This window comes from Pocillopora verrucosa, chromosome 7 (assembly GCF_036669915.1).
Source record: "Pocillopora verrucosa isolate sample1 chromosome 7, ASM3666991v2, whole genome shotgun sequence".
In the NCBI taxonomy this organism is placed as follows: Eukaryota; Metazoa; Cnidaria; class Anthozoa; order Scleractinia; family Pocilloporidae; genus Pocillopora; species Pocillopora verrucosa.
Window position 1 is genome coordinate 21,298,844 of NC_089318.1, and position 12,911 is coordinate 21,311,754.

The 12,911-nt window shown below is 37.9% G+C and overlaps 1 protein-coding gene across 1 annotated transcript in view; it reads left to right on the forward strand.

Annotated features, from left to right (window-relative positions):
* Window positions 1–7,266: 7,266 nt before the first annotated feature.
* LOC131791969 (TNF receptor-associated factor 5) overlaps window positions 7,267–12,911 on the forward strand; it is an 11,744-nt gene continuing 6,099 nt past the window's right edge. Inside the window, 2 exon segments of the mRNA XM_066170280.1 lie at window positions 7,267–7,466; window positions 8,229–8,288. Of these exon segments, the coding sequence (XP_066026377.1) occupies window positions 7,291–7,466; window positions 8,229–8,288 (236 nt within the window). The 5' untranslated portion in view covers window positions 7,267–7,290.

The window sequence follows — 12,911 nt, forward strand, 5'->3', positions numbered from 1 at the left end:
GAAAGAAAAACCTTAAGGTACGTATTCAGTAGCTTTGGTAATGGCATTTCTCGCGGCTGAGAACGAAAATCGACAACTGGAAGACTTGCTACAGGCCGATTTTTTCCGTTTACCGAAAGGATTTCTTCTGACGGCGAGGACCGAGTAAATAACTGAGAATTTTTGGCATTGAAAATTACGTCCATTGCATGTTTTTTGTGGTGTTTCAACGTTCCTTTTCGATTCATCTTGAGCCTAAGCGCCGACGCTGGTGGATTGTAGATCCTTTTATTTTCATTAATTAATAAATTTTTAAAGCTAACTTTTCTTGTCAGTAAAGGGCTATTTTGTTTATATGATAAACTCGACATTTCACTCATGAGCTATCGAGTTAAACAATCGAAGAGAAATTCCATATCCAAGAGTACCCATGTGTTATTCTCTATTTATTATATAGATACTGATGACATACCAGGATTTTTTCCTTTCACTAAAAAAAAAACATATCTTCATCGCGTGTAGTGAAGATACTATTTTTATCTTTCACGTGTGAGGATATTGCTGTCGCCATGCATAAGTACTAACATGATTAGCCAATTACAAGAGAGCTTCCTGCTCAGGCGCACGGCCGGTTCTCTTGAAATCTCACTCACAAAATGGCTTCGAGTTGCGAAGACGGTACATTATCTATAAAATAAACAGAACATTACATGGCCGCTTGGGGATACGAATTTTATCTTCTCGTCTTCTGTTCTTTGGCAAAATTTAGGAATCTGTAAAATTTCCGTTCTTCAACTTTATTTTTTCCTGTTTGGTTAAAGGAATAGGCATGTTGCATCAAGTATAAAATTGCATGAATCTCAATTTGTGAGGCTTTATTCACCAGGTATAATTGATATTTTACTTTAAAAATATATTCAGCAGCTGAAGCTTACCAGCAGCTTCGTTATAGTGTGAGAGAGAGGAAAAAAAAATTACAAAGCATACTTTGACGCACGACAACAATAATTTTTAGCAAAACTTTGCCGGAAAACATATTAGTTTTCCGCGAGGGGCAACGATTTCGAGAAGTTCTGCCGGTTGAAATTCCATACATGGGTTTCCAGATCAATTCGTTCCAAGCATTTTTTGTTTACCGCCAGACGAGTTGGGTTGTTTTCATTTCCTGGGAAGCAGTTTACCAAATTAGCATAAAGGTACCTGAGAATCATAAAAAAAATATACTTCTGAACCGAGAAACTGCGAATCGCAACGTGGTTTTATTGAAATGTTGGAAACGATTCAAATAGTTTTGCTTGTAAAAAAGATGTTTCTTTAAAATACGAAGGGGAATTAACGCCCTGAAAATATTTTCTTCAGTACCCACTTAGTTTTGCGTCAGTTCAGCTTTCGTTTGCTTTTGTTGAAGTTGAGTTCAGATTTATATCTATGTATTTAAGTCACCATTGGTTTTTACCGCTTTGCCTTGCTTCGATCGCTCAGCTTCTTTTTCGCTTCATTACAATAGTTTCACTTGACTCGTTTGGCTTTCCATGGTAAAATCAATGTTAGCTTGTGAGCATATTGCGACTAAAGGGGCAATTATAAGGACCATGAGAGTAAATTCAAACTGACTTGCTAAAATTGAATAAGAGAAACAAGTAAGCTGTAGTTCCTACTCAGTGTTTTTTTCGTTTAAATCGGGTAAACATTTTTACAGGAAAGAAGTTGAAGGTCAGAATGGTCAGAATGATTAAATCACTCTTTAGGGGATTTTAAAGGCAAGGATATTTTTAACCATCGTTGAGATACTATAAAATTTGCATAATAAATGTGGTGGCAAATTTAGATGGTTTGTTCAGCTCTTACGCAGCAACGCTTTGTTTCTGTGACGGCATGAAGACACGAGTTCATTACGTTCGTTAAGTGATGGCAATTCAGATCGGCAGATGACCAGGAATTTGTCTTTAACGCAGAGGTTGCATCTTTTACTTGCACTATTGTAGGGTGAGCTTGATGAAAGGATACGCCATGAAATAGAGTGTGCAGTGTGGTTTCTGTATCTTGTCTTGAAGTCGTTTTCTGTAAGTCCGATATACGGTTCAGAAGTGCTATTGTCCATCAGACCACGCTAGTAATTATCTGGTCGCTGGTAATAGCTTAACACTTTTGGGATAGATAGATAGTGAACGGAAATTCTTATGCTAAATGATGGAGCAGTCATGAGAAACGAAAATACAGATCGTGAAGAGATATATGCTGAATCGAAGGTTCGCCTCCATAAGTAACTCTTCATGTGTGTTTTTTTTTTCAAATTTGTATCACCATAGGAGGTTTTCCCAAATAAAGAGAAGGAGAGGAAGATCTTATCACTGGCCGTAAGGTGTGGTGGCGAAGACTGCGAATTAGCTGATGAACTAAGACTGAAGGAGGTTTGAAGATTTTTTCTTCTTTTCTATGTTTATAAGATCTTAATTGACTTAGATGTAATGGCATTGAATTAACGCGTTTTTGTCTTTTTTTTTTTTTTTGGTCCTTCACAGCCACATTTGGGGGTTTGTCCTTTGAGAGTGATTCCATGCCCTGACTGTAAAATTACCATGGCACAGAAAGATCTTGATACACATCGCACCAAACAGTGCCCATTGAAAATGGTAAAGTGTTATTTCTGCCAGGAGCAATATCCGGACTGGCAAATGAAGGTATATGAACCAACTAGTACGTCTGGACTCTCCGAAGATTAAAGCTAAAAAGAATTTTCTTAGGCAGGAGCCGTAGATAAATTGGTTATTTTTGAAAAATATATGTGATTGACAAAATTTTCATATGATTAGGAAGAGAAATAAAGCGATCTTGAACGATTATGTACATTACCAACTAGGCTGCTCTCACTGGCCACTCTGATACATAAAAAAATTAGGTATCAAGATATGTTAGGCCATATGGCAAACTTAATATTCTATAAAAAAGCAAATGTTTGTAAGTGAATGTATGTTTCCCCTGCAACAACGTACAACGAGCTGGTTAATGCCATGAATAATAACAATAATAAAAGGTACACCAATACTGCTGACGTGTCTATTCACGTATTTTTGGTGTTGCTTAAAATTAATATAAAAATATTAGCTTTGTAAGAAAATCACAGAGATAGTTAAATTTTCCGAAAAGGTCAAATAATAATTGTAGTGAAGAACGCATCTAACTATTTAATCTCTTATCGAGGAAAATTGCGAGCCCTCGGAAATATAGAAAGCTGATTTTTGAGCGTTACCTTAAAGTTTTTGTTTCGCATGTCGGGTAGGGTAGTTGCAAAGGAAGATACTTAGCTTTTTTCTTACTTTTTACTTTTTTACTGATTATTTTTTAATTTTTACTCTTTCCTTTATCTTGTCTCTTCGTTTCCTCTCCTTTTACCCTTATTGGGAGTATGGGATAAAGATGTTGCAATTTTAAAGAGAGCAATTTTCATTTGAGTATCGTTAGTTATCAATGAGTCAAAACGTAAGATGGGGTTGGCCCGGTCATCCGAGCCAGAGGCTCGTGTATAAAACGTATGACAATTAAATACTTAGTTAAAAACAATACAATTATGAAGCAAATTAATAGACTAGCACCTACATAGGATAATTTAGAATAATTTAGAATAATTTAGAAAGCTAATGGAAAAAGCCTTATATGTGAAGGAATTATGATAATATCGATTGTTGTAGGACGGTTGATTGAGATTGTGATCGCTGTCCCTTAAATTGTAGCGCAATATATGAGGTTCGACTAAATCAGAAATATAGTCAGTCCCATTAACTTTTACACGTTTAAAAAGGTGAACAAGAGATTGGTAATATCGTCTGTGTTCCAGTGATCGCATATTTACAATATACAATATAGAATCATAATCAAAGCCGTTTCCAAAATTTAAAAGGAATTTTAGGGCATAATAGTTTGCAGATTCAAGTTTCTTGTTCAAGGTTTTGTTAATTCCTAATAGTAATGGACTACAATATTCAAGATGCGGAAGTATATAGGCCATGTACAGCATTAATGAGATATCAGCTGAGACTATCTTTTTAAGTCGTCTCAGAGCTCCGATCTTGGCATAGATCTTTCTTAAAACAGTTGATAGGTGGTCTTTAAAGGATACCCTATAATCCAAACGAACACCAAGGATATTCAGGAAGCCACTTATTTTGATAACGGTGTCGCCAATATAAAGAGTAGGTTCATGAGAGTGTTTACTCAGTATCATAGCTTGGGTTTTCTTGCTGTTGACGAACAAATAATTTGAAGCAAACCATGATGAGAGGTTCTTAAGATCTTTGTTAAGAGACAGTTCCAGTGCAGAAATGTCTGTATTAGACGCATAGGCAGCGGTATCATCATCGTTGATAAATATGTTAAATAAGAGTGGCCCCAGAAGGCTAACTTGAGGAACGCCACAGTACACCGGTAACCAATCCGAGAAAACTCCGTTGACCTTCACTCTTTGCTTGCGACCAGACAAGTGGGAATGCAAGAAGTCAATCGCCTCCTCACCTATACCATAAGCGCGTAGCTTTGCAAGAAGCAGGTTATGACATATGGAATCAAAGGCTTTAGATAGGTCGATTGCAATGGAGCCAATAACCTTTTTAGAATCTAGAGCCAGACGCCAGTCGTCAAACATTTTGATCAGAGCAGTGTAGCACGAATGACCGCGAAGAAAGCCAGACATGTTAGACGAGAACAAGGGTTTGAATACGTCGTACAGCTGGTCAAAATTGACTTTTTCTAAGATCTTGGGTATGATGGACAGGACACTGATAGGTCTGTAATTTGATACTAATGTGGCATCGTCTTTTTTAAATACAAGTGTCACATGGCTGAGCTTCCACTCCGTAGGCCACGTAGAGGTACTAATGTAGAGATTAAGTAGCCTTGTGAGGTGAACTGCTATAGATGGTGCTGAATATTTAAGAATCTTGGGCATTATGTTATCGGGTCCGCAAGATTTATTGCACTTGATCCTATCCAGAACAGATTGAATATATGAGACACGTGCAGGTTGAAAAGAAAAGTTCAGCTTAAAGTCGCGCGATGAAATAGAGGAGATGCTAGGGTGGGTCGAAAATTCTTCCCGCTTGAGTTTTAGGGCAGGCTGGTCCAAGACTGGGGTAGAAAAAAATGAATTAAAAAAGTTTGAAGGTATTTTGATGACTTTGCCGTCATCTATGAGGTGAATATCATCCTGGGAGACTTCCCTCCTTGCGGAGGGTAATAGGGGTTTCAGATTTTTCCAGAAGCTGTTGGATGTGCTTGCATTAGAGGCAGAATCAGCGCAAAATCGTTTAATTGCGACTCGTTTCAGTTTAGTGACCATGTTCCTTTGTGTCTTTAGTGGGATGGCGACGATGTTTTTTGTACAATTTGTTTTTCAAGCGCATAGATTTCTTTATCTCTATATTGATCTAGGGAAGCTGATTAGACCGAACTCTCTTTTTTATACAGGGTGCGTGTTTCTCTACTATGACATTAAATAGTTTAGACCAATGGGTCCAAACTTCATCAACGAAATCCTGTTTTGAGTTTCAATTTAAAAGAAAAGGGTAAGGATTTCCAAAGGAAACTTTAGATTGCGAAGTCTCTTTATCAAATGTAAGTCACATCAAAAAGCTTTTGTATTCAGGCTAGCGTTTTCGAGAGACTTCAAGTATTAAAATTGTCCCTTGAACAGTCAAAATTCCGTGCCTTTTGAAGATATTTTCCAGAGAGTTTACTTTTTTTCCAATGATGCAAATCTGCTCAATAATTGTTCAGAAAGTGTTCTTTCCTTGGGAACAGCCGAGATTTTTTTTTTCCATAGATCTTATTTGTCACGCGCCTTGCCGCGCGTCATAACCGATAACCCATAATAAACAAATTCTTTCCACTGAAAAACATGAGATGGTGATCCTTATTCCTCTTCAGTAAAATCTCCTGGCTGACTTCAGCTATTTTAATTGAGAAGTTAATATTCAACATGATACTGTATTTAGCTATTAAGAAATTTACCTAGATACAGAGCAATTTTTCCAAAAAAAATAAAAAGATTTTGACTGATTATTAAAAAAATTGCAAAGCGGTGATCGAGCGTTAATTAAAGCTACCGGCGTTACGTAATACGCGGTTGGATTAGTGTGATTATTGTTTCCAAGAACTCTTCAAGCGTAAAACGTGTCATGTAAAGCAAATTTCTCAGAGCACACTCAGCTCATGCCTTTTTAACGAAAATACCAAATAAGCAATTCTATTTTCCGTTCGAAGTGTTTTTTTTCCTATTTTATTTAACAAATTAACTCGGGATGAAAACTTAATTTTCGAAGCGAACGGCAGGTGAAATGTTGTGTTGGTGTTTCTGTCCCCCCCACGTCTCTGTGAAAGGTACATCCCGACAACCTGCATGGAAAAACTGATCACAGCTATCGCACCAAATTTAAAAAAAATATATTTTTAAAACTAAACTGGTGAGCAGCACTCTACGAACGGTAGTCGTAAAATTTATTTAAAGGGGTAAGTTTCTAAAGAAACTGTGGTGCTGCGTCGGTGGGAGAGTATAGCAGGTAATTTAGTGTTAACAACTGGGTTGAAAACGTAAATTAGCCACCGTAAAGGGTAAAAAAGCTGACGTTTCGAGCGTTAGCCCTTCGTTAGAGCGATATATCGCGATATATCGTTTTACCCTTGACGGTGGCTAATTTACGTTTTCAACCCAGTTGTTAACACTAAATTACCTGTAAAATTTATTTATTCTCCGACGCTTTTCGTTTAACTGTCGTAGATTTCTTCTGGGAGTTTTACAATTTAACACTAAACACCTGTATTTATAAGCCATAGTTAGTGGCTATACGGGAGCCAATGACCATAAAGGCTTGGCCGGACCTACGAAAAGGAAAAGGTGAAGTTGCGGAAAATTTGAAAATTTTTTGGGGCAAGGTGGGAGAATTCACTTGGGGACCACGGTTTTGGTTTTCTTTTTTCGTCACGCAGCAAGTTACAAAACGTAAATATAATTCTTCTTAGTGCCTTTCCGGATGCCACCTATGCCTTTTCTGATGCCTCTATTGTTTATTACAGCAGTAAAAGATTTATGTGCCATCAACACTTTTGAAAAATTGCGTAACATTTTATTTAGCGAAGTATACTGTTGATATTTCGGCTTTACGACACTATTGTTTTCCGCAACTATAACTGATATGTCTCTATATGAAGTATTAAATTTGTTTCCCCGCTGACCACTCATATTTCGCTCTTTTCTTCATCCCCCACTCGTCGGCCGTGATGTAGTAACTCCCAGTTCTAGCAGCTCGGCGGTTTTTCAATATGGCGGAATCCACCTCAAATGAATACCGCCCTCCTTCGGGCCACGATGAAGACTTTGTGGAAGCAGTTGACGAAGATTTTCAATGCCTCATATGTCATTTACCGCTAAAGGAACCAGTTCAAACGAGATGTGGCCACAGATATTGCAAAGAATGTCTTGACGAGCATATTAAAAGGTTTGAGTTCATGTAAACATCGATAAGCACTATTCAATTGTGATCTTCAGAAGGAAATTAATCGGTTTACTGAAGATTTACTGAATGATGCAATTTCAATGCACTTGATTCTTTCGGTCAGTTCGTGACTTCCATAATTACTTAGCTTAAGTAGCACGATTCCTTTCTGTCATTTAAAACGCTTCTACACAATGATAACACTGTATTTCACAACTCAACCATTTATTTACCCTGAGGTCGCGTAAGAAATCTCTTGAACATAACGTCGCTTTCAATGGCATGCAATACGTGCAAACAAGATTAAATATATAAAAATTAAAAAAAACTAAAATATCAATGTTCAGGCGCGACACTTGCGCTTCTTGTTTTTTAAATTCAAGTTATATTTACATAACTTGTGATTTCCGCTTTTCTTCACACGACCCCACAAGCTTGTAGCTTAAAATATTATCGTGCGTAAATAAAGGTTATCTTTCGTAATCTATCTTAGCGAGATACCGATCAGGCTGTTTCTCAAAAAGTTAGTTATTTTGGAATAGAAAGCAGAAGCCAATAATTTTATCACCCATTGCAAGAGTAATCGTTTTCATTTCATAATCATTCAAGTTGATGCTACGTCCTTTTCTGAAGCATTCGCTTTTACAGATCTGTAATCACCCAAAATAGATAAATCAAAATAATATTGCCGTAAATGCAAAAAATAACAAAGAAGAAAGATCTACCAATCAAGGAAATATTCTTGCCGTAAAAACTTTCTTACAGGCAACGAAGTCAAGGACAATCCTTAACATGTCCATTCGACAGGCAGAACCTGGATAAAGACCAGGTAAATAACCATTTTAGCTGTATAAGTGTATTTCCTCTGACCTGACTTAAGTAAGTGTTACCAGAAGCGATTGGAAGAAAAACCGAAGTGACTAGAATTTGGTGATGACATTTCTCGCGGCTGGGAACGAAAATTGACAGCTGAAAGATTTGCCACAGGCCGAGTTTGGCAGATACGATGGCTGAGAATTTTTGTGAATTTTGTCACGCGCATTGTTTATTTTTGCATCTTTTCATTTTGAGCTCACGTTGATTGATCAAGAGGATGATCCAGAAGACAGAGAAAACGAAACTAAGGAGGTAGAAGGGCGGAATATTCCGAGCTTTAGCAGGCCTATAACAGAAGAGAACACAGGCATAGGTTTTGATTGTTTCGTATCTCCTGAGAAACTTAAATCGCAGCACTATATTGTGGATGACACTTTGTTTCTACAGGTTGAAATTAGGTCGCCACCTTATTAATTCCGTATCTATCGCTCTGACGAAGGGCTAACGCTCGAAACGTCAGCTTTTTTTCTCTTTCCGGTAGCCAATTTACGTTTTCAACTCAGTTGTTAACACTAAATTACCTGCCATACTCTCCCACCGACGCAGCACAACAGTTTCTTTAAAAACTTACCCCTTTTATAATTGATTCCGTACCCTAACCTTGAAGGCAAGAAAAATCACTGAGGTAGATTCTCAATTTGACTTTGATGAAAAGCTTGCCCACACCTGCCTAGCAGTGAAGAATATATAAGCATGCTCTTTAGAATTTATTTGAGAAGAGTCAGAATCGGAGAGAGGGATAGTGATCGAACGGAGTTAGAGTCAGGCAACCAGAGTTACACAGAGTAAAGTAAATTTGATTTAAGATTCTCTTTGAGAACCAAGAGATTAAAGAAGACTCCTGAAAATGACAGCTCAGTAGTCCGTGGTACCTGTCGTAAAAACATATTGCAGTCTGCAGCTAGTTTCCCTGCAATTGCGACCCAACACTAATAAACTTTTACATCGGCTGAGGTCCTTCACAACACCATAAAGGCTTGACTGGACATACGAACAGGAACAGGCGAAGTTGTGAAAAATTTGAAATTTTCAGGCAAGGTGGGAAAAATATCGGGGGCCACGGTTTTGGCTAAAATCTCTCAAAACAATGTAAAATTCCTGCGAAACATGTGACAAAAAGATGGCCCTCGTGCGATAGCTTCCTTCAACCCGTCTGAGCAAGAAAAGACCATGCTTGAACTCATCAGAAAATGCGCGACCTCAGAGTCCTTCTTTTGATCTTTACGTCAAAATTTAAGTGGAGAGATGTCATCATAGGGGAAAATAAGAATTTTTTTCGTGCTAGGGCAAATTTTCCCCAGTATGTGTAGATTTTTACTTCCCGTGAACATTCTCTTTTGTTCCCCGCTCTTTTTGCGATTTTGAAGCTGAAGTAAAACGACAAATCTCGGCAAATCTAAAAGTAATCTAAAATGTTTCGTAGAGTTCAACAAACCGATTGATATAGACCAATAAGCGTGAAGACGCGGACAATGCTTATCTAGAATAATGTCGTCATTATGCAAAATTAGTCTTGATGTCCACGTGTCTCTCACAAAATCCTGGCTGATTGCGTTTGACTGGCATTTTGAATCAATGGTCACACTTTTCAATATTTCATCACAACTCGATTAAAATAGCACGGGCAGCTGCTCGATATGGCGGAATTCACATTAAATGTCTACTGTCCTCCTTTGTGGAAGCAATTGACGCTTAAGGAGCCATTTCAGATCAGAAGAGATGTGGCCACAGATGGTGCAAAGAATGCCTTAACAAGCATATCAGAAGGTATGAGTAAATAACAAAAAATAGTTAATATGGATCTTCATTGGCTCGTTTAATCTATTATGTTACATTTATCAGTGAAACTCCTTCTGTAACTTCGGAGCGAATTTCTCCATTAGAGTTACGTGAGTAGAGTGGAGGTCTTCTTACTAAGGAGACAAGCATCGGTTTTACGTGCGTAAAAATTAGTTGTAGCGGTGATGGCTACCATAATAATTTACAGAATAATTCAATATCTTGACTTCGCGGTCGGGACTTTAAGCGCGATGCTCGACGAGTTCGCTTTAAATTTACGAAAGGTATCTGATGATTCTCTTAGCCGAGACGAAACGCCGCGTCACGCCGCATTATAGCAGCCACGAATTTTTCACAAGTATTTGGCAATTTTTTCATCGTATATATTGTAGCTCGTGAACAGGTGGTTGGGAATCCTTTAGCGATAGGGCGCCAGATTGCTAATATCTGGACTTCGCGAACGGGACTTTGAGCGCGATGCTCGACGATTTCGCTCTAAATTTACCAAAGGTATCTGATGAACCTCTTGGCTGAGACGAAACACCGCGTCATACCAGCCAATTTTTTTCGCAAGAATTTAACAATTTTTCATCGTAAATAATGCAATCGCGTTTTTACTAACGATGCACTCGATTAGTTTAAATCTGTTCGTAATATATGTCCTTCGCTTCCGCAATTACTTTGCACGATGTGTCTTCATAAGTGTTTACCAATGTGATCGTCTTAAGAATTATCTTCCTCAAAGATTTCAATGGCAATTTCGGGAGTCAAATTATTTGATTGCGTATTATGATAGTGATCGCCCTCATTTTAAAGTCACTGAAATTGAAACTCGAGTAAATATCGTCTCCTCTGTTAAATCCGTTTTCAAAGATCTAACCCAAAAAATTAATATACTTGCAGTGTATGCAAAAACCTTCAAACAAGTAAGATCTTTCACAAAGGGAAAACAATGGGTCATTATTTTTCTTTTGTTTAATCCAATGGGATATTCTTGCCAATTAAATTATCTTACGGGCAGTGAAATAATTTCAGTCCTTTAACAAAAAAAGAAAAACTTTCCAACTGATTTGCTTGTTTTGGTTTCTTTTTCTTTTGCTTTTCATGCTTTAATGGTTCTCTCTCTCTCTTAAAGGACTTAAGGAGTTCATAATTAAACCAAAGATGAATATTAAATATAATTTACGCATTCCTGACTGTGTTTCATGGATTCTTATTCGTAAGACCACATTAAACAGTGCAGCAAGTTTGTAGTAACTTGTACAAACAACTGTGGTCGTTTACTCCGGACCCTGAGCAATTACTGCAAAAGGTGGATTTCAGCATGGCGGAATTCACATCAAATGAACACTGCTCTCCCTCTGGCCACGGCGAGGACTTTGTGGAAGAAGTTGAAGAAGGATTCCAATGTCCCATATGTCATTCACCGCTAAAGGAACCAGTTTTTACGAGATGTGGCCACAGATATTGCAAAGAATGTCTTGACGAGCACATTGGAAGGTACAAGTTTATGACAAGCAGCTTTCAGTATTGTTGTTCGTTTGCTCACTTAATCTATATAATCACCCTAGACAGGAGGCCATTACCCGGAGCCTCCAGACCAATTGTACCCTTGGGTCAACCCTGTCCCCTATCTTTTTATTTTTAGAACTGAGATATGTGGGGGGCTCCCTAATTTCCCGCGAAAACACGCTGACGTTCGCATAATTGAAATTCTTTCGTGCGGCCTGCATGAGACGTAAACAATAGAGGACCACAGCTCTCTGATGGTTGACTACTATGCAAACAACCGCGAAAAACCCCATGGGGTGCTTCTAAAAATATAAAGATGCGGGACAGGGTTGACTCAGAGGGTAAGTATGGAAGATGGAAGCCTCGGGTAATGGGCTCCTGCCCTAAAGAATTCATAACAGGTCATAATTGTGTTTCAACTGAATTCAATCACTACCAAGGTCGAAGTCCATCCAATTAATCTAATTAGAGAATGGTGGTCGGTTGCATGATCTTAAACATCAATTTCAGTGATAATAAACACTTCAGTAATTAACTTTTTGATGCAATTTTTCAATTTCTAGCATTGCATTCGATTAGTTTCGATCAAAATACGCGCCCATCTTCCTCTAAAATGTAGCATGATATATTTTCTTCATTAACAAAGGTATGAACGGGTTTCATACTCACTCGTCCAAAGAGCAAAACGTCTTAGAATCGAAAGCGGAAATCGATTGCACAATTATCTACTGCAAGCGTGATTGCTGTTCAAAGTTCAAATCCTTGTTCCACATTCATTACTTTGTGCTTATAAGTGTTGCGATACTACTAGACCGATCGCGCTAGTTTTAGTTTCAGTTCGCCTTGTTCGTCGTCCACAACTTAATTACTCGGCCACTTAATTACATGAATATTAGACTTGTCTTGTGTACCTTGTAAATTATATCAATGCAATGGAATATACTCGCTCGGAAAAAAACCTAACAACGGTTTGACACACTGTTTGTAGCTACAGGCCAAATATGTTTCTTAAGACAAAAAAAAATGATTGAGTACCTTGGTTTCTGTGTTCGATGTTGTACCTTCTGGATGCTGCTGTGGAAGTTGATTTAGTAACTGTTGTTATCAATGTTGTTAAGTGGCGTCGACTGTATTGAATTAGACAAAGGTGTTGGTTGAGATAGGGCATGAGAATAATTGCAGCACATATTTGCTTGTTTCCTTGCCTCCTTACTTATTTCTTTACCATTCTTAACAAGTTAATTTTCTAACAGACAGCAGAGTAAAGAAGAGTCGTTAACC